At 34.2% G+C, this 23,671-nt stretch overlaps 1 protein-coding gene across 1 annotated transcript in view; it reads left to right on the top strand.

The window, feature by feature from the left end:
* ADAMTS19 (ADAM metallopeptidase with thrombospondin type 1 motif 19) overlaps positions 1-23,671 on the top strand; it is a 244,675-nt gene that overhangs the window by 217,085 nt on the left and 3,919 nt on the right. The window contains exons 20-22 of the mRNA XM_076008346.1: positions 380-584; positions 3,021-3,173; positions 22,431-22,608. Of these exons, the coding sequence (XP_075864461.1) occupies positions 380-584; positions 3,021-3,173; positions 22,431-22,608 (536 nt within the window). The remainder of the gene's footprint in view (positions 1-379; positions 585-3,020; positions 3,174-22,430; positions 22,609-23,671) is intronic.

Raw genomic sequence — 23,671 nt, forward strand, 5'->3', positions numbered from 1 at the left:
GATAGATACTCTGAGATTCTGACAAGAACAAGCCCCTGAGATAAGAAGTATGGAGGCTGAAAATTACCTATTGGGTGAAATATACACTATCCAGATGATGGGTACACTAAAATCCCAGACTTCACCACTATGCCATATATATTATACATGTAGCAGAATTCAACTTGTATCCCTAATGCTATTGAAATAAAAAAATGAAACGAAATTTAGAGCACTCAAGGAATAGAAATCATGGATGTCTTGGGGAAAACTATAATGTCAGTAAAAAATAAAAAGGATAAAGTTACTATGTAACATTCTGCAAACTCTAAACATGTCAAGGTGTATGGTACGTAGGTATCTTTTACCCTGTTTCCAGTGACTCTTGCTTTACTTTTAGGTGGATGATGACAGAATGGACCCCCTGTTCACGAACTTGTGGGAAAGGGGTGCAGAGCAGACAAGTGGCCTGTACCCAGCAACTGAGCAACGGGACTCTGATTCGAGCCCGGGAACGGGACTGCGTGGGGCCCAAGCCCGCAGCGGCGCAGCGCTGTGAGGGCCAGGACTGCATGACCGTGTGGGAGGCGGGGGTGTGGTCTGAGGTGCGGACACGCCCCGTTTCCCCCCAGGTCTTTCTCTGACTCTTAGCTTGTACAGGTTGAGTTAGATCATGTCTGGAATCTCTCTGCATGGCAGTTGGCATTTTTCTATGCTATCTAGTAATTTTGCTGATAATAAAAGGAATGCATTCAAATATAATTTTGAAAATAGAAAAAGACAAAAATATTTACTCTTTATAAATATTATAAGCAAGATTGTATTTTATATATATTTTATAATTCTGCTTTTTTTTGTAATCTATACTATGAGTCAACTCTTAAGTAAACACACATTAAAATGCACATTTGACTCATCACATATCCATGAACAACTAAAAGGGAAAGGATAAAGGAAAGTAATATTTAAAAATTATTTTATGTGAGCATAAAGTGATTATACTTCATATTTAGTCTATTATTTATATTTAATAACCACTATAAAAAATGTAAGTTTCACCATTTTATAAGTAAGGGTAATATAGCTCAGAGAACTGAAATATTAATAGCTTATCCTAAGTCCTACCTAAGTGATAGTTGGGATCTGAACCCAAGATTGTGTGACTCTCTGCATCCCCCCAGCCCCCACCCCCCACTAGCTTATAACTTACAGTGTGTATTCCATGCCAAACCATAGTGATTTATTTTGCTATCATAATGCGTGTCTTTGCATAATAATAAAAGTTACTCATTGCTTGTATTTACTGACAGCCCTGAAGTATTTTAGGTGAGTGTATGGGTACATATATCCACATAAACTTAACTCATTTATATACTCAAACATATGTGCAAAGACACATCTGCACACACATGCAACATCCATCTACTTAATTTCAGAATATTAGATAGGATGTAAAAATGATAATTAAAATTGCTATGTTGAAGTAAGTAGCCACTGTTTTGAAAATTAGGATAAAGTGGCTTAGATAATATGGTTTCTAAATGTTCTTCAGTTAACCCAACTCCCTCAAAAAGCACATTAGCAAATAGCCCAACTTTATGTTCTCTTACTTTTCTGGGTTCTAACTTGCTGTTTAATAGATTCTTTTTCATTTGTAATGTATACTTTTGAAAATGAATGCCATATCATATTTAATATTGAAATGATTCAGTTCAATCTAGAGAGAAGATTCACATGAGCATTAGAGAAACAAGATGTCCCACCCCCAGCCCAACCTTAACATTTTTGACAATTCTTCAGGAGGAAATTGGTCAGAAATATTCTACTATACAGACTTTTGGCACTAGCTAAGAGAAATTATATGTCCCGATGCAATATGCCCATTAAAAAATGTCACTCTTGTTATGATTTAAAACTTGATTTCATCAATCAGGGATAGTTTCAATTACAAAAAGTAAAAATACAAATATTGAAATGACAAAATACAATGTGATTATTTAAAATGTCATTAGTTCCATGCTCGCGTTTCCAGGAACACGACTGCTGCCAAAGCCTAGCAGTGTGAGCAGGGCGTGAGCACAGCGTCTCCTCCCACCCTGGCTCGGAGCACTGAGCTGGGAGTCAGCATGCTTGTTCCTACATCGCAGTATTGCGAAGCGCACACCACGACTCCTGTGCGCCTTTTCCAGGCACAAACATAAATTGGACTTTCCAGTTGTGCAGTATCTGGCACACCCTGACTCACACAGAATGTAATCTTGGTCCCATGTCCGAGTGGTCAGCAGTAGCGCCTGCCTTTGGAAAACAGGGATGCTTTGTACATATTCAACAATAGGGAGAATAAATATAAGTGGGAGAGTAAACTGAACCAGAAAAGACTGGTGGAAAATCATACGTGCTTCAATATATTATGTCACCATCATTCATTACACATCAACTATCCATTGAATTAACTGAACTATTTTTGAACCAAATTACTTTTTCAATCCATATAGAGTGATGATTCCTAGGGATATATGATTATGTTACGACATTTTCATTTTATTTTTTCTAAGATTTTCTCTATTTGAGCTTTAAAAAATGTTTTTGAGAAATGATAGCCTGTGAACATTTGTTAATTTTTCACAAACATTTCTTCAGACCAAAAAAAAGAGTAAATTTTAGTGAAGATAACATGGATTTCTTTACATAATTACATTAAAAACTTGATATCAATCATATTTCAGTAATTTACATTTTGATCATTGTATGTTGTCTTTCTTAAATAACCCCTATTTATATTACTGTCCATAACAGTGGTTCAGTCACTCCTGAAACCAATTATCTCCAGCACTGCCGTAAGCTCCACCTGGCCACTGATCCTGGTGTTTAGCCTGACGTCACCCTTAAACATGTTCTTTATTAATTTAGCTGCTTTTATGTGGCTGGTGTGCTTATGAGGGACGACTAGAGACCAACACTTAACATTATTGATATACATAGCCTTTATCTCCTAATCACCAACTTTATCTAATCCCTCTGATGTCTATGTTGTCTTCCAGTGCTCTGTCAAGTGCGGCAAAGGTGTCCGCCACCGCACCGTGAGGTGCACTAACCCAAGGAAGAAATGTGTTTTCTCCACCAGACCCAGGGAGGCCGAGGACTGTGAGGACTATTCCAAGTGCTACGTGTGGCGAATGGGTGACTGGTCTAAGGTGAGACCCGTTCTGTATATTCTCAGTGACAGGTTTCAATAACATCAGCATGTCCCTGGGTACGAGAACCACTCCAAATGGAATTAGGAGGAATAAAGATTAGAGATAAAGATCATAGGATGTGGAGAATTATATACCACATCCATGTTCAAATCCTAGCTGTCTGTCAGTGATCCTGACCTCTATAGAATTGTATTAATAATGGTAAGATTAATAATAATAAGATAAAATGTATAAAGCACTTAGTACCATGCTTGAGAAAGGAGTTCTCAAAAAATAGTAGCTATTATTATTGTGCCATTGCCAGATTTTGTTGATATTGTTCTTTCTCAGAATATTTTTACATGAAATTCATCTAATAAATAGGATATTTTGAGATAAGTAAATTCAAACTATAATTTTGAATTGTGGCAGTGGAACCAAAAAAAGGGAACTTGTATCTTAATAGGGAAAAGGCAATCTTTTTCTCACCAATTTTTTGGATTGTGTATAGTAGAAATGGAAAGGAACAGAGTTTCAAAATCCTTTGGTGAAATCAAGTGTGCACAATTTATTTGGCAAGTGAACAGTGAGCTTAATTAATAATAATAGTAATGCTTACTTAAAATTCAAGTGAGTAAAGTAGAGCCCATATAATTGAGCTGTAGAAAATGCCTAACATATTCACTTTATAAAGTATTAATAAACCCCGTGTTTTAAGATAAAATTCTGATCCTATCTGAGCAAAAATGGCTCTCACATGCTAGTTCTCAGAAATGTAAGTATGACTCAAATGATCTCATAATCAGTTGTGATATTATATACTGATTATCATGGAATCATAAAACTCTAGGTCTTAGTTCCATGCTCAGATGGACATAATGCTTTAGATGAGACATAATAAATCCTCTCTCCTTCCCCTTTATTTCATAAATGAAAAAAGAATGTGGAGTCTACTGGGGCGTTATGGGAAGCATGATAATTTTTGATAAATAACCCTTAAGAATATTCTGGGAGAAATATTTTCAATATATTATCCCATTTTTCCAGTCTTGCCCCAAATGAAATCCATGACATTTAAAATCTAAGCTATTTTCTTATGATGATTTATGCCTTTTCTCCCTAACGAAAGTTTGCATATTAACATAGCATACGAGTTCTCAGTAAACTATACTCCCTTTCCACCACTTACAACATTGAAATTTCACATGGAGACTCTTTAAAGGACACATCTTTAAACAATGTCAGCAATCCCAGACTACGGAAGCAAGAAATATTCAGCTCAATCTGTGCAGCTTTTGACTGGAGAACCATATAAAGAAACTTCACATTTCAGAGTAAAAAACTTTGAGGCAGCAGAGGATTCCGTGTTAATCACAACTAATTTCTGTTATGTTCAGGATTTGTTTCCCTAATTCTAGGGGAGAGAAATAGAATAGGAGGATAGGCTTGGGAGTCAAGCGATACAGGGGACCGTTTCCATTCCCTCTTTGCATGGTAGGTAGGAAAATTGATGAAGCCACTGAATGCCTTCAGGTCTTTGTTTCTACAAGTAAAATAAGGAAAATGGACCAGTGTTCAAGCTATATGTATCTTAACTTTTCATTCAGCACTGAAAGTAGAGCATAGGATAAGGAAGTAGAAGAAGTACCAGCAAAAGCATGGGGGGTAGCAGGGAAGATCACCTATTGTCCCCTTCCCATTGTAGGAACTCATTTGTTTCTTTTGGCTAGCGAAATTCTGTACATTTTCCTTAAATGAACCAATTCTAGTCTTAAAAGAAAATTGCTAGGATAGATGAGCTATATTTTCCAACTTTGGTAATAGATATAAATATTTTTAATGTTAGATGTCGTTAACCCCCAGTTAACTACAAAGCCCAAAAGATGTAATTGCAAAAAACCAGAAGATTCGGGTTTGATTGGCAGGTGTGACGGAACTGGAAGCTCATACAGTGCCGCGTGTGGAGACAGCGCTCACAAGTCCTGGCTGCTCAGCAGATGCTGCTACTTTTGATTAATAAAATGTGCCTGTTCTGTGGCCTCTGGTTAAATCTTAAACAGAGCCAGATTAACTGAGGAGATCATAAAGAACATTGATTTTGCTTTTTTATGCTAAACCTAAAAAATACATTTTTCCATTTTACCACAATTTATGTACGTAACTCTTAAATATACTTGGATAGAATTACTTTTCATTGGTTTTGTTGTGTTACTATATAGCCACCCAACTGGAACACAGCCTTTTGACTGAGGAAAGAAATGGATAGCTCCAATAAATAGAGTTGACTCTTGAACAACTTGGGTTTTGAACTGCACTGGTCCACTTATATGCAGATATTTTTCAACCAAATGCAGATGGTAAATACAGTGTTTTGGGTTGTGAAACCTGCTTATATCAAGGGCCAACTTTTCATCTACTAGGGTTTCACATGGCTGATAGCGAGACTTGAGTATTCATGCTTCTGTTATAAACAGGTGGTCCTGGATCCAATCCCTTGCATATACATAGAGATGACTATGTTCCTCTTTATTCCTTATGTTTTGGCTTATTTGTTTCTTTGTTTGCTTATTTGGAAGATCTAGTAAGTTGTGCTTTTTTTCTCTCTCTTTAAGAGCTCTTTATATGAATGTGAGTTTGCTCTTTTCCTTGAAGCCATTTTTCCTTCTTTATAACGATTGAGTTTTCAGCATCACAGATTCAAACAGGAGTGTGCACAAATTAAAACCAGTGGCTCCATGTGAATTTTATTGATTTTACCTCCCTTTTATATTTCTATGATATCACTTTCATGTTAAAATGAAGACCATCCCAAAATAATTACAAAGAAAAGGAATAATGCTAGGATTGTTAAGTTTCCGTTCATTGAAGTACTCAGGGACAGAGAGCACACATAAATCTCTTTCTTATCAGCTGTGTCCCTGGGACGGGAACAGCAACAAGACATGGGTGGACTTTTGTGCTCCCCTGAGGTCAGTTAATCTGTCAGCTTTACTCAAATTCTGCTCATATTTTAAAACTATCAATGCTGAAGTGGACTTAAAATTAAGCCTTGGATTGGCTTTAATCAGGAATATTCAATGTACAATCTATAAAGGCTAGCACTGAAAATCTGCTCCTCTGTTGATAAAATAGATCGCTAGGAGAATCAAAAGAAAAATATATCTCTTTAGCTTCTCCCACCGCCTAAGATTCATTGACCACTATTGGGCAAAGGTGATATTGTCTAAACAGAGGCTGACTAAAACTATGGTGTGTGCCTCAAACTATGTTCACTGCATTTGTATCAGCCTACATAATTTCTAGCGAGTTTATGTTTTGTATAAACAGTGGAAAAATTGCTCTGGGCTTAAGAAGGAAAAAAATAGGTCCAGGTATACTCAAAGAGAGAAATCTGTTATAAAAGTGTTACCTCTGATTTCTAAGTAGATGTAATACAGCCTTTGTTGAATAATGTTCATGTTTATTTCACTGAGACTAGAACATTAGCAAAATAGAACACACACAATGTGGCTGCTTTGCTTTATTTTGGCACAATTACATTCTGACTGTATCTCTGCTAGAGATATGGCCTTAGGCTCTTTCCTGGGAGAACAGAACATGATCCACATGTTTCCTGGCAATATAAATCTGCATTCACTCATTTAAACTGTCCTAAATATGGAACACTAACTTGAAAAAAAAACATAGTCTCTTATGTTTATGAAATGACATATTTTCTGTCTGAATTTGACATTTCTGCCTTTATTTGAACTTCTGTAATTTCTGGTTTTTATTATTGGAGGCCAGTAGAGGAACGACTAAAAGAGTATTGTTTTATCTACCTGTTACACAGAATTTGGTTCTTTGTGACGTTTTTATAGTTAGCTTTTCCATGCAGTGTTAACAAGTGATTTAAACGTCTTCAACTCAATTCTGATGAAAAACAAGACAACTTGGAATTATACATAATTACTCGTGTTTTATTCTCAGATTCAATTCATATTCTATAGGCTTATTCAATCCTTTAATATACTAGGAAATTAGTTTTGGCCATATATCAAATTATGACATCATTAATAGATACTTATTTTTTTTTAATTTCAGAATATTATGGGGGTACAAACTCTGTGGTTACATATAAAGCCTTTGCCTTGCCCAAGCCAGAGCTACAAGTGTGCCGATCCCCCATACATTTCTGTCTACACCCACTGGTTGTGAGTTTACCCACCCCCACCACTCCTTTCCCACCTGCCAAGCACCCAATGAGTATTGCTTCCATGTAAGCACCTAAGTGTCGATCAGTTAGCACCAATTTGACGGTGACTACATGTGGTGCTTGTTTTTCCATCATTAATATATTTAATCTCACGAGAGATTTATGAGTCTTTTTGAGATGATATAAGATAATGCTGGAAGCACAATAAATAATTTTGGATGGTTTATGTATGCAGCCAGTTGGGTATATCTTTTTTTAGCAGTAATAGATATAAAGCTTGTGGTGTAATGAGTCACTTTTAATTTATCCTGCAAAAGGAAACCAAAATTGTTTTCAGCACATTCAAATGAATAGAAGATGAATTAGATAAATGAAGAATCTTAAAACTAAGGTAATTCTTCCTAATGGAAGGGAAAATATATTAGCCTATATACATGCTTTTTAGCTATAAAAATTACATTTACATTAACAGGAATTCTGCTTATTCTGAGGTCATTCTCATAGTGAAGATTTTCTAGTTTCATGTAGCTACATATTTAGGAATGGTGTTTTACAATAATTTTTTGCATCCTCTCAGGAATAATGTGTTGGCTAAAAAATAAAATATATTGACTACTTAATAATTTATCTTTGTAACTAAATACCTACATATATCTGGGTTATTTCTAGTAAAAATAGTGTTCTTACCACACATATTACTGATGTTATTGAAATCTTCTTGATATATCATATTGTTCTATGAATCTGTAATAACCATGATAAAATAAGTGTTCCTATTCTTACATGGTTTGCACTCTAATTTTTTAAAAACTAAGCTCAAAAATAGAATGTAAAAATTAATCAAGTAAATAACACTATGCTTTGCATAATCAAGCATTATATAACCTTAAAGTGTTATTCTATTGCATAATTATTAAATTAAAACAATGCATAGCAGACAAGTGAAAGATCAAAGAAACAATTTCACAAAACATTCTTTACTAATATACTTAAAATAAGTCTATAAAGACAAATAGAAAATTTAGTACCTTGCCATTTGGAGCCCTACCTATATCCAGATTGGCCAACAGTTAATACAAGTGGCTTGATTTGCAGTATATCACATATCCCAAAGAAAACATCATTTTATCTCTTACTTTTTGTTGTAATATATTCTTAAAGAGACAGAGCATGTGAATTTGAAGCCCTCAATAAATTAATGGGTTGTTTAGGCTCATAGGGTCTTTGGCCTGACCATCTGCCTTCTGTTTTCTACACAGAAGCTTGTCACTCTTTACAATTAACATTGACAGTGGTGATTGTGACTTATCACAGTTGGTAGAAATTTATGAATAATTACCAAAGACATGTCTCTCCACTGAAAGAAACTCAGTGAGTCTTTGAAGGAATCTTAAAGAAACAAATCCTGGTATGATGCAATCAATAATACCCCGAACTAAATGACTAGACACTGTTTTAATCATGCATCTCTGCAAGCTAGTGTTTTTGCATTGTCAAAAGGGACAAAAGCTCCAGATCTAAAAATCCTAAAGAAGGGATTTCTTGCTGTCCCATATCCAGGGTAGAAGCTTAGAACTATGGATTCCCACATGTCTGGACTGACCCAATCCTGGCATAGACCCCACCCCGATTAAAATTAACTAAAAAAGTCCAAGTTGAAGGTATGTATAGCTTCCTAATTTTAACACAACTCAATGAAGTAGGCTGTTACAACTTAGTAGAGGGAAGCTCAATCCCTTGTTAGAATGATTTCTCTTTAGCAGAAACAGTAAATAGCCAAATCTAGTAGAATGTAAACACAGAATTTGTTAAGTATCATCTTAAACTAGAGAATTAAAAAATGGATAAAATGAGTACTGCTATAATGGAGAAAATACATTGTCAAGTGGATGCATTAGTAATATTGATATATATTAAAGACTTGAATTGTAATCATTTTTATAAGACCAAATTCATAATAATTTAAGAATTCTTTAGACTTACATTTCGAAAATTTTGCTCCATGAACAACTCATTCCTTTGGATGTGATCTCCATGTATGAGAAATGCTGGTGTTAAACAAAGATAAGCAAATATCTTTGCTGCAGGATTTGTCACATCCTTTAACATTCTTCTGTATTTGGTAAATCACAAAGAGGAGATGATAGTATTTCTTCTTTCTTTTTTCTTTTTGCCAAAGGTCACTTTTGCAGAGAATGTAATTAGTTTGTTATTCAGTGCAATACACTTTTTGTGACCTCACACTAGGCTATTCAAATGTCAAAGACTAGTTACGTAAATGATTTTTCTACATAGAGAAAATTTATAGGTTGAAACCAAACTGAAATTATCTATAATCTAGAGAACTATTCTTGAAATTGGTTAGCATTTCTATTCAAAATTATTTTTCATTATGTCTACAAATCTGCTATTTGAAAAAGATAACTGCTTGCAATTTTTATAATTATAAATGATTACCTAAGATGGGAAAATTTGAGCAGTGAAATTTTTAGCACCAAAAAATAAATTTGGAACTATCACTCTGAAAACTATCATTGTCAGATCAATCAATTAAATAAATAAATCAAAGATTCTGGGCTTAGTTTTCAAGCACTTGGTCATTAAAGAAACCTATCCCAAGATATCCCTACAAAGGATATTCAGTATATTTTCCTTAAAAACTATAGACACCAAAGAAATGACTCAATAATAAATAGGATCCCTTTTCTCAAGAATGATTTTCTGTTTTGTAGTTATAAACACTGAGCACTTATATAATTTGCTGTTCACCTTTACATCTAAGGAAATCATGCAGAAAATCCCCAAACTATTGGCTGTCAAATCGTTTTGTCTTTGTCTCTTTGCACTATCATAAAATGTGAAATTCTTTTGCATTACTATCATTTTTTATTTTTAAAATCTCCTAAGACTCTTATTTATTGACACCAGATATAAAAAATTAAAAATTTAATTTCTAAAATGTTCGAATTACTGAAAATAATCAAGTACATTTAGCTAGTATGATTGAACAGAGCAGAAATATTAATATATTAGCTTAAAAAGATAAGGCACATATAATATCTGTACAATCACCTATCTAAATAAAATTTATAATTTACATAGATTGAAGTAGTATGGCTCTATATTTATATATATAAATAAAATCTGTGTACGTGTGTAATATATATAACACAAATATATAATAATGCAGATATGAGAACATATGTTTAATGTCCTTTAGATTGGAAAATACAAGAGAAAAAATATTAAAAAAAAAAAACAACTCACAGGCTTTATCAATGCTCTCTTGATAGGTTCCAGAAAAACTACTAGGCTCTTGAAATAATACTTTCTATTAGTGAGTGTTCTCATGCAGGATACCAGGAAATCTGTCATTTGATCTTCTAAATCATATCTGAAAGTAATTAAGTAAATAAATGTGATTGTGTTACTCTTAATATTCTTTATAGAGTGGAGCATGGATCATGCCAAATCTCATGTTTGTGATGTTGAACCTCAATACAACTATGTTTTAGGGTGTCTGGCAGGAGGTTCACATGAAAAAAATATAATGGAATTTGATAAGAATGTTACAAAATTAAAAACAATAATCTTAGCATTGAATGTTTTTTACTTAGATATAGTGAAGTGTATATACATCAAATACCAGAGACTATCCTGAGATACACATAAGCAGATAACCAGGATAACTGGAGAAAGACAAGTTTAAAATGCAAGAAAAAAATTATGCAAGGGATCAGCCAGTTAGAAAGGCATCACATGAGGTTTTTGGATAGAAAAAGTAACAAAAAAAGAAAATCGCTTTAACAAACAGATCCCTGGGCTCCAGGCCCTGGCCTCAACGTGCTGTTTCAGGATGACTGTGTGCCTCCAGCACCTACACCTCCAGGGTGCAGACCAGTGTTGATCTTATTGTTTACAGAGGAGAACTCCCTAGGCCCCCTACCCTCAAACCCACATCTGTAAAATGTACCAAAGTAAGTATAGGTTTCTTTGCATTTCAAAATGCTCTCACTATACAAGTAAAAGTAATGATCCAGCGTCAATGGCGTGCACAGTCCATGGAGAAGTATTCTGAGCTACTTGAAATGAAGTTTCTTGAAATGACCCTAGGAAACAAAACACAGACAGCAGAATGGATCAGAAAAATATACATCTATAAGCTTGTATACTGTGGGACAGAACATGTATGAGTCCATACAGCATAACAAATAAAACTAACAAACATGTTTAGAAGGGAACGTGCACTCACACATGAGAGAAGCGGAGGGAGGTATCATGGGGCAGCCAGAAAGCCCTGTGCTAAGGGGGCAGGCTCCACCCAGCTCTGCCCAGTCGTCCCACATATCTGTTTCCCCATGCCACTCCTAAGATTGAATGTTATCAAATTTCTAAAAATATTTATTAATTTTCTAAGAAAAAAATCTCATTTCTGAAGTACACATTCTTTGACTCAGCAACTCCATTGCTGAATATTTTCCTTATGGACATTCCCATCTAATTTGCTAACCATATTTATGATGATTCTCACCATTTTCACCTTGTTAGAACTATAAAAATTTGGAGGCAACTTATATGTCCATTAACTAGTTATATAAATCATGACACTATATTTAAATAGTGGAATAGTGTAACTTTAAAAAAATATTTATAGATATTAATAAATGCATACTAATGAGTAAATTTCTCTAAGACCTACTATTAAGTAAATATGCAGAAAAGTTATATAGTGTCAACAAAGGTTACATATTTTTATACATATTAAAAATTTTCTGCATAGATGTACAAAGACCATTTTCTTTGAATTATATTGGAAAAAAGAAACTTCTGTACTTAGAACTCTACCATAGCTTTATATATTACTTTTAATTTTATAAAATTGTTAACAGTCTCTATCTGGAATTTTTTTAAAAACTTCATACTTTTTAATCCTTACATTCTTTTTCAGGTTGTAATATTGAGAATGATTGACGTTATGGATGTAGGCAAATGTAGGAATACTGTAGAGTTTCTAGAAGAGGGGTGAGGACTTGGGACTAGAGGAGATAAGGTAGCTCAGTGTATGGAGTGAGATATCCCTGGTTCGAATTCTGGATCTTCTCTCATGATAAGACAATTAGCTTAAATGAAATAATTCATGGAAATTTCTTAGCATAGTGCTGTATATATAGTAACTACACAAATGCTGGCTATTTACATTGTAGTTTCAGTGGGGATGGGGAGAAATAACTGAGTCTGAGAAATTTTTATGAGCTTGAAATGAACAGAAGTGGAGTTTATTGTATATAGTGGCAGGCAAGAAAGAGGGAGATGTTAAGAGCTCTCAGGTTAGGCCGGGTGCAGTGGCTCACGCCTGTAATCCTAGCACTCTGGGAGGCCTAGGCGGGCGGCGGATGGTTCACAGTCAGGAGTTCGAAACCAGCCTGAGCAAGAGCAAGATCCCGTCTCTACTAAAAGTAGAAAGAAGTTAATTAGCCAACTAAAAATACATGGAAAAAGTTAGTCAGGCATGGTGGGCATGCCTGTAGTCCCTACTTGGGAGGCTGAGGCAGGAGGATCACTTGAGCCCAGGAGTTTGAGGTTGTTGTGAGCTTGGCTGATGCCACTACACTCACTGTAGCCTGGGCAACAGAGTGAGACTCTGCCACCCCCCCCCAAAAAAAAACTCCCAGGTTAGCTTTTTGGCCTCAGCAACTTGTGTGGATGATAATATCATATTATCATCCATCTATTAATATGCCATGAGACAGAACCCCCTAGAGAAGGATTAAGTTTGAGGGGGAAAATTGTGAACTCTATTTTGGACTATATTTCATGTGCCCAAAAAGCAGTTAAATACCAGATGTAGGCAGATCAGAGGAGAGGTATGGAATGGCAATAAAACTTTTGGAGTCAACAGCATCTAAATGGTGTTTAAAATTTTAAAATATCACTGTGCCTGGGGAGGGAATGTAGCCTGAGAAGAAAAAATGCTGTCCTGGAGATGCCCCTTCTAAAGATGTGGAGAGAAGCAGCAGCTGGAAGCAAAAGGAGCTAAGAAAGGTCCCTTCGGAGGAGTAACAGAAAAATCATGAGAAACAAAAGCAGAAAGGATTTTTTTAAATGTTCAATGAGAGAAAGACTGAATTTGAGGGAGTTGAGGGGTCCAGTATCTTTAGTCTCAATTTGAACTTCAACTGCTGTAAGACAGTGCTGTTGGTGTTGCAATAGCTCTTCAAATTATGTATATTTAAACCAAAGTTCATCATTTTAGTTCCTTAAGCCGTAGCCCATTCCCAATTTCCTTTTTCTCAAAAAATGCCAAACATACCCCATCCACCCAAACTGGAAGCTATCCTTGGCACTGTATTCCTCTATACACAAGTAGGGTTTGGGCTCAGTTGCTCTTTACTCTGAGTATAATACTACAGTCTCTTCTTATTTTTTCACCAGGATTAGAGTAACAGTTTCCTCACTTTCGTACATTTCCTTCTGCAGATCCATCCATTTCTTTACTACAGCCTAAGAACTTCCAGAGCATCGCCATTGACTGCACTGTCAGCTGTTAATACCAGATACACTGGCACACACAGCTTTCCATGTTGTGACCTGACCTATCTGTTCAGAATTCTCTCACCATTTTCATTAGCTCAAGCGTTTCCACTAAGCTCAGGCCTGAGCAGTTTTTATTTTTACAACCTTCATTTCATTACTTATAAAGTTCTTGTTGCCTACAATGTGTTTCTTCCAACTATCCAAATCCTCCAGGACCAGTTCAAGTGCCTAATTTCTCAAAGGTCTCCCCCAGTAAATGATAGCCTCAGAACTTCTTGACACACTGATCACATTAGTTTTTTTCCAATTAATTATTTATTGTCTTACATTATTGCCATTTCATTAAGGATAGCTTAACTCTTTTACCATTCTCATAAATCTCTCTCAGCAGTTAGAATATTGTACTATATGCAGTAAACATTTATTGAATAAACAACTGCTAAATATTTTTCATCAGGTACATTAAAAAAATATATGATACATTCAAGCATTGTTTATCTTTTCATCTGGAACATGATCTATTTGATTTTTCTGACTCTAATTCAATAACAACTAAGATATTTCATATATTTTACAATAAGAGAATTATTAACTAACTCATATTTTCCAGGAAAATTAAAGTAATCAATATAATTTTATGTAGTCATATGACTCCCTTTGCCTTTTCCTGTATAGTGACTCAAACAACTTGAACATACAATTGTTTGAATAGTAAATACACCATTATTTTAATATCGTGATATCTGAGCCAAGAAAAGGTTCTTAAGGTTGAGTTTCAAAAAAGCTGGTAGACTTCTTTGGTACCCTCTTGAATCCATTTGGCTGGAATGCCCACCATCAGGTTAGCAATTATGTAACCTAGAAGAGAAGCAGTGGATGAGAGCAAAGCTAATTAAGATTTGTCTCTGTCAGCTAGCAAATATGTGGTTTATTTTTAAGTTGGAATAAGATAAAGGTAGCTAGCTATATAATGCTTTCTGTGTTATTTTAAATCAAGACTTTACATATTAAAACAAAACACACACTTCTCTCTCTTACACGGGCACAAAAGGATCTTATCCATTTTTAACATAGAATTGTTAGACTAGATGTAAAAAGTATTTTATTTGAAGAGGAAATTTAATCACTGTCATTCTAAAAAGTTCTCTTTGGTGGGAAGATTTTTCACTGGAATAACAGTAATAAAATAGAAATGTCCTGGTATACTTTTTTCACCTCAGCAATATCTAGTGATTTGTGGGCTGAGCTCTGGAAGAATTGCAAGTTTGCTCAAGACTTTGTGTATATAAATTACTTCTTAATACAAACGCCTTCTTTTAATTCCATTGTGGTGGTGATCAATGTGCACTGCATATAAAAAACGTTTTTGGTCATTTTGACAATTCTTTCACAACATATTCAGTCCTTTCTAAATCATTTATAAGCAATGTGTTTGATTTTATCGCACACATTTCCTTGATTTGCTGTACCTATGTGCAAAATTTATGCTAAAAAGACAAGAAAAATTTGAACTTTAGATCTAAAAAATGAATTGATTAATCACACACACACACACACACACACACAACCCTCAAATATCTGACCTCTAGGAATGGATTCAATTTCAAATTGCTCGTGTATTAAATAAGACAGACACATTACTTTAAAAAGACACTGAAACACAGACCAAAATAAATAGCAAATCTTTAAAAACAGACCTAACTTTTGTTCTTTAGTATGCTTATTTCACACTCACTTTATTAAAAAGTGAAAGATGGAACTGCCAAACATATACATAAATGAACAGGAATGCCGCACTAATAATTTCCAGTAGAAGTCATCATTTAGTTTCTTTATGAGGTCCTCCACTCCACTGTGAATGCTACTTCACTCTTGTTAAACTACTTTGGAATAATCTGTTTATTCCTAAAGACAAATTATTCAAGTCAATGCTGTTACCATTGTTACAGATTGGCACTAGATTGTATCAAGTTCTGTAAGATCGTCTATTATATTTTTTGAGGGAAAAAAAACATTCCAGCTCTGCCAATGACAATTTCCCCTTAATTTAGGAATTCCTATTTCTTACAGAGGCCAGCTGGAAATGAGCAAAGCATTACAGAGCCTTCTTTAGCTGTTGGCCTGGAGAATGCACGTTCTCTCCAAAATATATATCTTTGGCACAGTCTAGAAGTAAGGAATTTCGGATAATCTCTGTGTTGGCCAAGTGTGAGAATTATTATTTTTAACCCCTAAATACACTGAAGTTTTTTTTGAAGGAATTAAAAAATATACCAGTTTTAGTTAGGTTTTTTAATCTAACAAAACTTTAAATAAATACCTTATCGTAGCATTTTTACCACTGGGTTTTCTGCCTCTTTGGTAAAGTCTTTAAGATGACATTTTATAGGATTTACAGCTTGAAGAGTTTTACAGTTCCTTTAGGACTGTGTTGAATATGTCCAGATTAATAGTTCCCTAAACTCACTGACAAACTAGTAGATTATATAACCTAAATCTACAAACTACTTATACTGTAATCTTCCATATGGTCCCCAAATGTAAGTAATTTAAATATTCAGAATGACAAATAACCAGCTAGCACCAAAGCAGTGTTTATGTTCTTTTACTGAAGTCCTGAAATGAAAGGCAGAAATTAACATTTAACCAATAATTTTAAAGTTTAGAAATTTACCATGGATTCTCAATATCTACAGCCAGTTATAGAAGTCTTTTTTTAGCCCCATGTTCAAAATTACATATTATTTCAAATTATCATTTAGTGGAAAAATACAGAATAATTTTATAACAACAGTTGTTCATCAGTTAAGTAGATTTAGTAATTATCTCAATGCATATTTTCAGAATGATATCATTAAAATAAAATCTCAAATTGTCAGTTTGGGAAATACTTCATTCTAACAATAAAATACTTATTTCTTTTTTCTTTTGACCTCTTTTGTGCCAAGAGTCAGAGCTTCTATCGTACACTTTAATTCTAGGGCAGTGATTTTTATATTTCTTCCTTTCACATTCACTTGAGAAGCATTAAGATATCTTGATTTTTGCAAAGGAAGAATTATAAGACATATAGTTTAGTGGATCTCAGAATCCATGGATCACAGAAGCAACACAAGATTCAGATCAGTGGAAAGTATGAATGTATGCTCTCTAAATAGGACAATAGTTAAGAGGTATTTATGAATATCCCATTTATAAAGTGAAATTAAGTTGTCCAGAAGTGCATAGGTTACTTCTTGGACTAGAAGACAACAATGTTCTGAGGTTAATTTGACAGAGATGTGATAATGGGTAGGTTATACCATGAGCCATTGCATAAATTTCTACATGATATATGAATTTTTAATGACAGAAAGATAATTCTATGCTTTACAAAAATAGATTTAAGTTGTACTACAGACAAACCTTGAAGAACCCACTGAAATCAGGAATGACTCTTCTCTTGCCTCATTTGAGCATTTTTTGAATTTGTAGATGGCTATTTATTGGTGCTTATATAGCCCCCTTGCTTTGAATTAAACATGTTTTACTGATTTTAATATATTTCAAAGCATGTTTATTATCACTCACTGGCATTTAGTGCATATCTGCTAAGCATAGTGGTGTTCATATATACTGTGGAAAAAATACATGAAGTTATCTTGATAAAAACATTTGACTATTTCATAAAAGGAGTGTTTCCATATAAAGTAATAAAAATTTAGCAACAGACTACATTCATATCGCTATGTAGCATTTGATCCATCAAAAACATTTTTACACCATTGTGCTAATTTAGACCTAATTATCCTCAGTTCCTAAAATGCATCGGATTAGACTGGAAAAACTTTATTTTCATTAGGCCACAGTTACTCAATAGTACATACTCACTGCTCTTGAACATACTGAAACTGTGACATCAGTAAATGTCTCAGGATAAATTGCCACTCTTGGAGCACCTTCTATAACATGCTCACCTACTGTTCAAGGTATTAACCAAGATCTTAGTAACACTTTCTATTAGTGCCACAAATAATTGTATATCAGGAGTGAAATTTACATGTTCAGTTTCTTCCTGCAATTTAACTTTTCAGTAGTATTTCTCTAGTCATTCATCTTTTGAGATAGAAGAAAGAATTTCACACCTTGCCTTTTCCAAGAAATGGACTTCACAGGCATTTAAGGTTCGTTTCATCCTTTAGTTTCTGTAATGTTGTCATAGTTAAGAATTTGTTAAGAATTTTTAGTGTATTTTTACTTCCTACAAATTTCTATTTCTCCTCATTTGTTTGCATTTAGACCAGTCTGTGTATTTGCCAAATCATTCTAGCATAGTAGCTTGTCTTTATCAGAATTGCCAAACCCTATACATTCAGAGTTGTCACCTAACTTAGTGACTGTAACTTTCTAAGAGTTCATGCCTGTATCTATTACTAGATCATCCTTGGTCATTTTTAGAAAAAATATAAACAACTGAGTTAAGTAATCGTCTACTCTACACTTCCACAAACTTGGACATGGCTTATACTTCCCCAAATTAGTTCCCTCTCAGTTAATTTATTTAGATGAAATCTTCTTAGGTTCAAGTAAAGTCAATCAGCTCTTATTGGCTAGCATAAGAATGGCAGGTGATAAAGTAGGAAATGGCAGGGAATTACGTTAGAGAATGGGAATGTTTATAAAGTCTGATAACATATATCTCATTTCAAAAGAAGATGAAGCCTTTTATTTCATCTTCAAAATTGATTTGCTAACGTATCTTTTCGAGCTTCTCATTTACTATACTATTTCTCCAATCATTTTGATAGTCCAAACTATTATGTCTCTCTTATCATGTTTAACGTTTGACATGTGAGCTACAGTGAGTACATAATATAATACAGTCTGAGAAAATGTCATTAATGTCACAGGGCAAGAAAAGAGTTACTCCATTATAAGAGAAATCTATGCTGAAATTCTGCACACCCAAGTGTGAGGAAGATCATAATTTGCTTAGGTTGAAATAATGACTATCACTAAATCAATAAAACATCCTCACTTTCAGAGAGTTTGGGGCTTATTTTTGATGGAAGGGAGGGATTACAAATATCAATTTTCCTTGTGCCTTGTTTTCTCTGTAAAAATATCTGTTTAACTGCTAAATCATTGTGAACAATTTTTTAAATTATTTAAATTTGTTCTAAAGATTACCGCTTCCTTTTCACTCTTGTAAATCTGGGATATCATGATTATGTTCACTGTTCAGAATTAAAGACTTTCAGTACATGAAATTGATTCATGAGGTGCTTTGCTTCAAAGTTCCTTTGGAGCAACATTAAACTGTTTGGGGAACAGAATATTTATCAGACAATACAAGGCTCTGTTTTTAAAATATTCTAGTCAGGGAATTTTCCTTCTGAAAGAAATATCAATGGCCAGTTTTCTGGTACACCCTGTGTTTCTTTAGTAGTTGCTGGCAAATTGATGTTGACATTTTAGCCTTTGGGGCTCTAGTAGAAGTCTACATTGCTGCCTTGTTTCAAATATTTAAATTTATTTGATGCACATGTGAAGAGCAAGATTTAAAATGTGTTAGAATGAAATACTGGGAGAAAGGAGAAAAGAAGCAAGGAAGAGGAGAGAGAGCAAGGATGAGAGAGCCATTGAAAATGAATTTTAAGAAATACCGACTTCACCTCCCACTCCGTTCATTCACCCTTCTTATTAAACATCGTGGAAAATCATAGCACACAGATGTTTGAATAAAAAATATATAGTGCATATAGTGGAAAGAACATCATATTTGGAATCAAAAGACTTGCATCTGAGGTTTGTCTCTCTTTCTTATGGGATAAGTCAACTTCTCCATAAATCCTTTCCTGATCATCCTATTTGAATTGCAAACCCCCCCACCCCAGTCTTTCCCCATCCTCTTTCCCAGCTTTGTTTTTTTCCATAGTACTTATTAACATCTCAAACACAATGTATTTTTCCCTTTATTTTCTTGCTCCTCCTTCCCACAACTGAATGTAAGCACCACAAGGACATTTGTTCCTATCTGTTTGTTTGCTAGCTCATCCCAGGCTACAGAACAGTCCTTGGCATGTTGGCTGCTTTCAGTAGGTATTCACTGAATGAATGAATAAAATAAGCTCTGTGTGCCTCACACCTTCCAGTTTCCATTTGTAAAGTTATTAAGGTTATAAGGAAGATAGCGAAGACATTCTATGTAAAAGCATATTCGATAATGCCTGGAATATAATGGCTATTTCATGTATCCATTCAATTCAGTTTATTCTCTAATACATGGATCTGAGAGTCTGTTTTGTGTAGACAGGGTGAGTCTAGGTCCTAGTTTATCCAAAACTGCCCTAGTATTCTCAAATATTGTGATTGCTTTCAATGTCTACAGAAATTTTAGGAATAGACATTTGAGCAGTAAAGCTTTAATGTAACTTTTGCATTTTTCTGAAAATATTTTTCTAAGAAGCATGATGTATGTATTTATATAATTATATCCATTGTTTAGAGTGGCATTGAGATTAAGGCTGTCAAGGGAGAAAGACCATGTCAAACAATACTCCTATAGTAGTTTTAAATTATAATAAAGATTACATTGATCTGGAAGCATTCAGATCCTATAGAATTTAAAAAGGAAAGGACAAGTTTAAAGGGATGTAACATCCTAGTTGTTCTTTGATTTGTTATTTGCAGAAAGTTGAGAATTCATTAAATACAAAGAGTATTATGTGAAAATATTCACAAAGTAAATATTAGAAAGATATTAGAAAATTATCTCTAGTTTCGTGTTAATAACATGCACATAAAATTCTATCATTCTGGAGTAAGCTATTTTCATACCTGAAATGTAAGTTTTCTCATTGAATATGTCATGACAATGAGTATAATATTTACCATCTCACTGAGGAGACAAACCAGATACATTAAAAGGTATTATTTAAAGATAAAGGGCAAAACAAATTAGAATATATTAAATACAGGACACATACTCTGGCCAGTATTCTCCAAACTTGGGCTGCATATCTAGTCACCTAGATATGTTTTTTAAATGCACATTCCCAAATTTCACATGAGTTTATTGACTTAGATATTTTATGGCTTAAAGTCTATAATTTTTTTTTAATTTTTCCTTTTGATTCTGAAGTATAGACTCAGTGTATGGTTATATCGTTTGGTCCATAAGTATTGCATAAATATGCAGGGGTAGTGGGATAATGTGAGTGCCTTCGGGGAGGAGGTCTATCTGAGATTGTGTTTGAAAAGAAGCAAGGCATTTTGTAAAGGAGTAGTACTATGAGCACAGTTGTAGAAGTGAGAATAGAAATTGCATGGAAATGATTAGTTTATAAAAAAGGAAACTATTTTTAATAAGGTTGGGTGGAAAATAAAGTTAAAGAGGTAGCTAATCCCCAGCCTGGCTATAGTAGTACACTAGGCTTTATCTTGTAGGCAGTGGTGAACTCAATAACCAAAGATTTTTGTTTAAGGAGAGTACATATAAAAATAAATTTTGAAAGAATACATATTCAGTTAATGTGTGACATTATTGACAGGCTGAAAACTAAACACAAATCAAACAATAGTAGATTAGACTTGAAGTGATAAGGGTTTATGCAGAATGCTTCTTGTGCAAATTATAATAAAAGATAAGGACCAATGATGATTATGAAGAAATCACTGATAGCAAAGAGAATGCATCTTAATAATGACTTGGTAAAATACAGAGAAAAAACAAATCATTAAAAATCATATGTTTGTTTATTTAAAAGGTGACAATCAGAAAATATTTACCAATTTTTAATTAGAATATCATATGCCAAGAGAATTTATTTAAATAATTCTAATGAAATTAATAAACTTTTTAGCAAAATATAGCTTAATCTTTTTATATAGAAAATATAGCTAGTAAATCAATTATCATTTTCAAAAATATAAGTACACTTCCTTTTTTACATATAATTCTGATACCATAAAATAACTGTATTTTTTTCAGTCAAATTAGCATCAGGTATTTGTGTCATGAATTGAATCTAGCGATATATATATATATATATATATATATATATATATATATATGTATCTGAGAGACTTCTCTAATAAGACTTTGTATATCACATATGTTCTTCTTTGCAAAATATTTCACAAATAAAGACAAACAACATTTAAGTGAAATAGAAGGAAATCTTTCATTAGAGAGTCCAGAGTATCAAGTATTTCTACTATCTTAACTATCTTAATACTGATGTCATCTAATCTTCCAAGAAATAGCAGTTACTTCTATAACTGCTACAGTTCATTAACTATTACTGGTGTCATTCACTGTACTTCCCTTCAAGCCATGCTCTCCCCCTTTCTCTACCCTTCTTTGCTCTCCTAGGCCCTTGCCTGTTCGAAGCTGTGCTTAGGTCAGCCAGAGCATCTTGATAGCACCGTGACCCATGTTTTGCATGGAGCGTGCATGTTGCGCCTCATGTTTAATTTTAGGAAACAAATAGAGGAAGTGGCTCATAGCCCAGAAAAAGGAAACAGCAAAAATAACTTTTTAATAGACCTCGCATCTCTTCCAGTGCTCCGTCACCTGTGGCAAAGGGACGCAGTCCCGTGTCATCCAGTGCATGCACAGGGTCACGGGGAGACATGGAAACGAGTGCTTTTCTTCAGAGAAGCCCACAGCATATAGGCCGTGCCACCTTCAGCCCTGCAATGAGAAGATCAACGTAAACACCATAACGTCCCCCAGACTGGGTAAGCAGACTGAACGAGGATGCTTTTGAGAGACAAAAATGCCACCGGCTTCTTCGATTTTGCCTGTCGCTGAAAAGCTTGAGAATTGTCAGCCAATGCTGATTACTTTGGTTCTGACTAAATTGAACCTATGTGAATGTCGTTTAGTCCAAATGATCAGGTAGGTAAAAAACTCTAAAGACTAAACTGCTTTGATTCCTGAGGGCATCTACTGAGAGCCAGGTCCAGGAAATACTAATGCTGCACCACCCAAGCTGGCCTTGGAAAGGGTTGAAGGACGTAACCCAGTATTAGGCTTGGACCAGTCCCATGGCAGAACTATCAATTAAGTCAATGTCTGAAGAAAGGTGAGATTGTATTATAAGCCTTAGATCTCTCCATAGTTAATAGCCTCCCTTGTGATTCTGAGTACAAATTATTATTTGGAGAGACAGTAAAAAATGGCTCTCAAGAAGAATAGATAGATCTATACCACGGAACAAGAGGTAGGTACCATTTTCTTCTTCACTTTTGAGCATATAATATTAACTAAAAAATAAATGCTAGTAATATATTGATGTTTATGTAATTTTTATCTTATAAATGCTTTCATATATGTTATCAATTCCTGTCATTTAGTCTAATCAATAATCAAGAAATAGAGTATGTATTTTAAGTAGGCACTGCCAGCCCTTGCATAAAAAATACTAATGAATGAATTAGCCTTTATTTGTGTGGCAATTAGTGGCTTTTAACAGCACTCCTGCCTATCAGTGGGTTAATTTAGATTTAAACCTTCATTTTTAACCTGTTTTTATAATCTCCTGGGGAACAATTTGAATCATACAGAATAATATTACCAAAATGCAAGGAGCTACATTGTCATATGTATTTTTCTAGACATAGGATTTGATCAAAAGGAAAAGTTAGGTTCTTCATGGAAATACAAAAATTCTATTTTCTGATACAAATATTAATAATTAACATTTCTAAGAAATGATATGTTTGAGTTGGATAAGACTAATTGAGACAAAAAGCTAAAGAATCCTAGAGCAGATGCACTGAATCCATGTATTTAATAACA

This window comes from Microcebus murinus, chromosome 11, assembly GCF_040939455.1.
Source record: "Microcebus murinus isolate Inina chromosome 11, M.murinus_Inina_mat1.0, whole genome shotgun sequence".
Lineage (NCBI taxonomy): Eukaryota > Metazoa > Chordata > Mammalia > Primates > Cheirogaleidae > Microcebus > Microcebus murinus.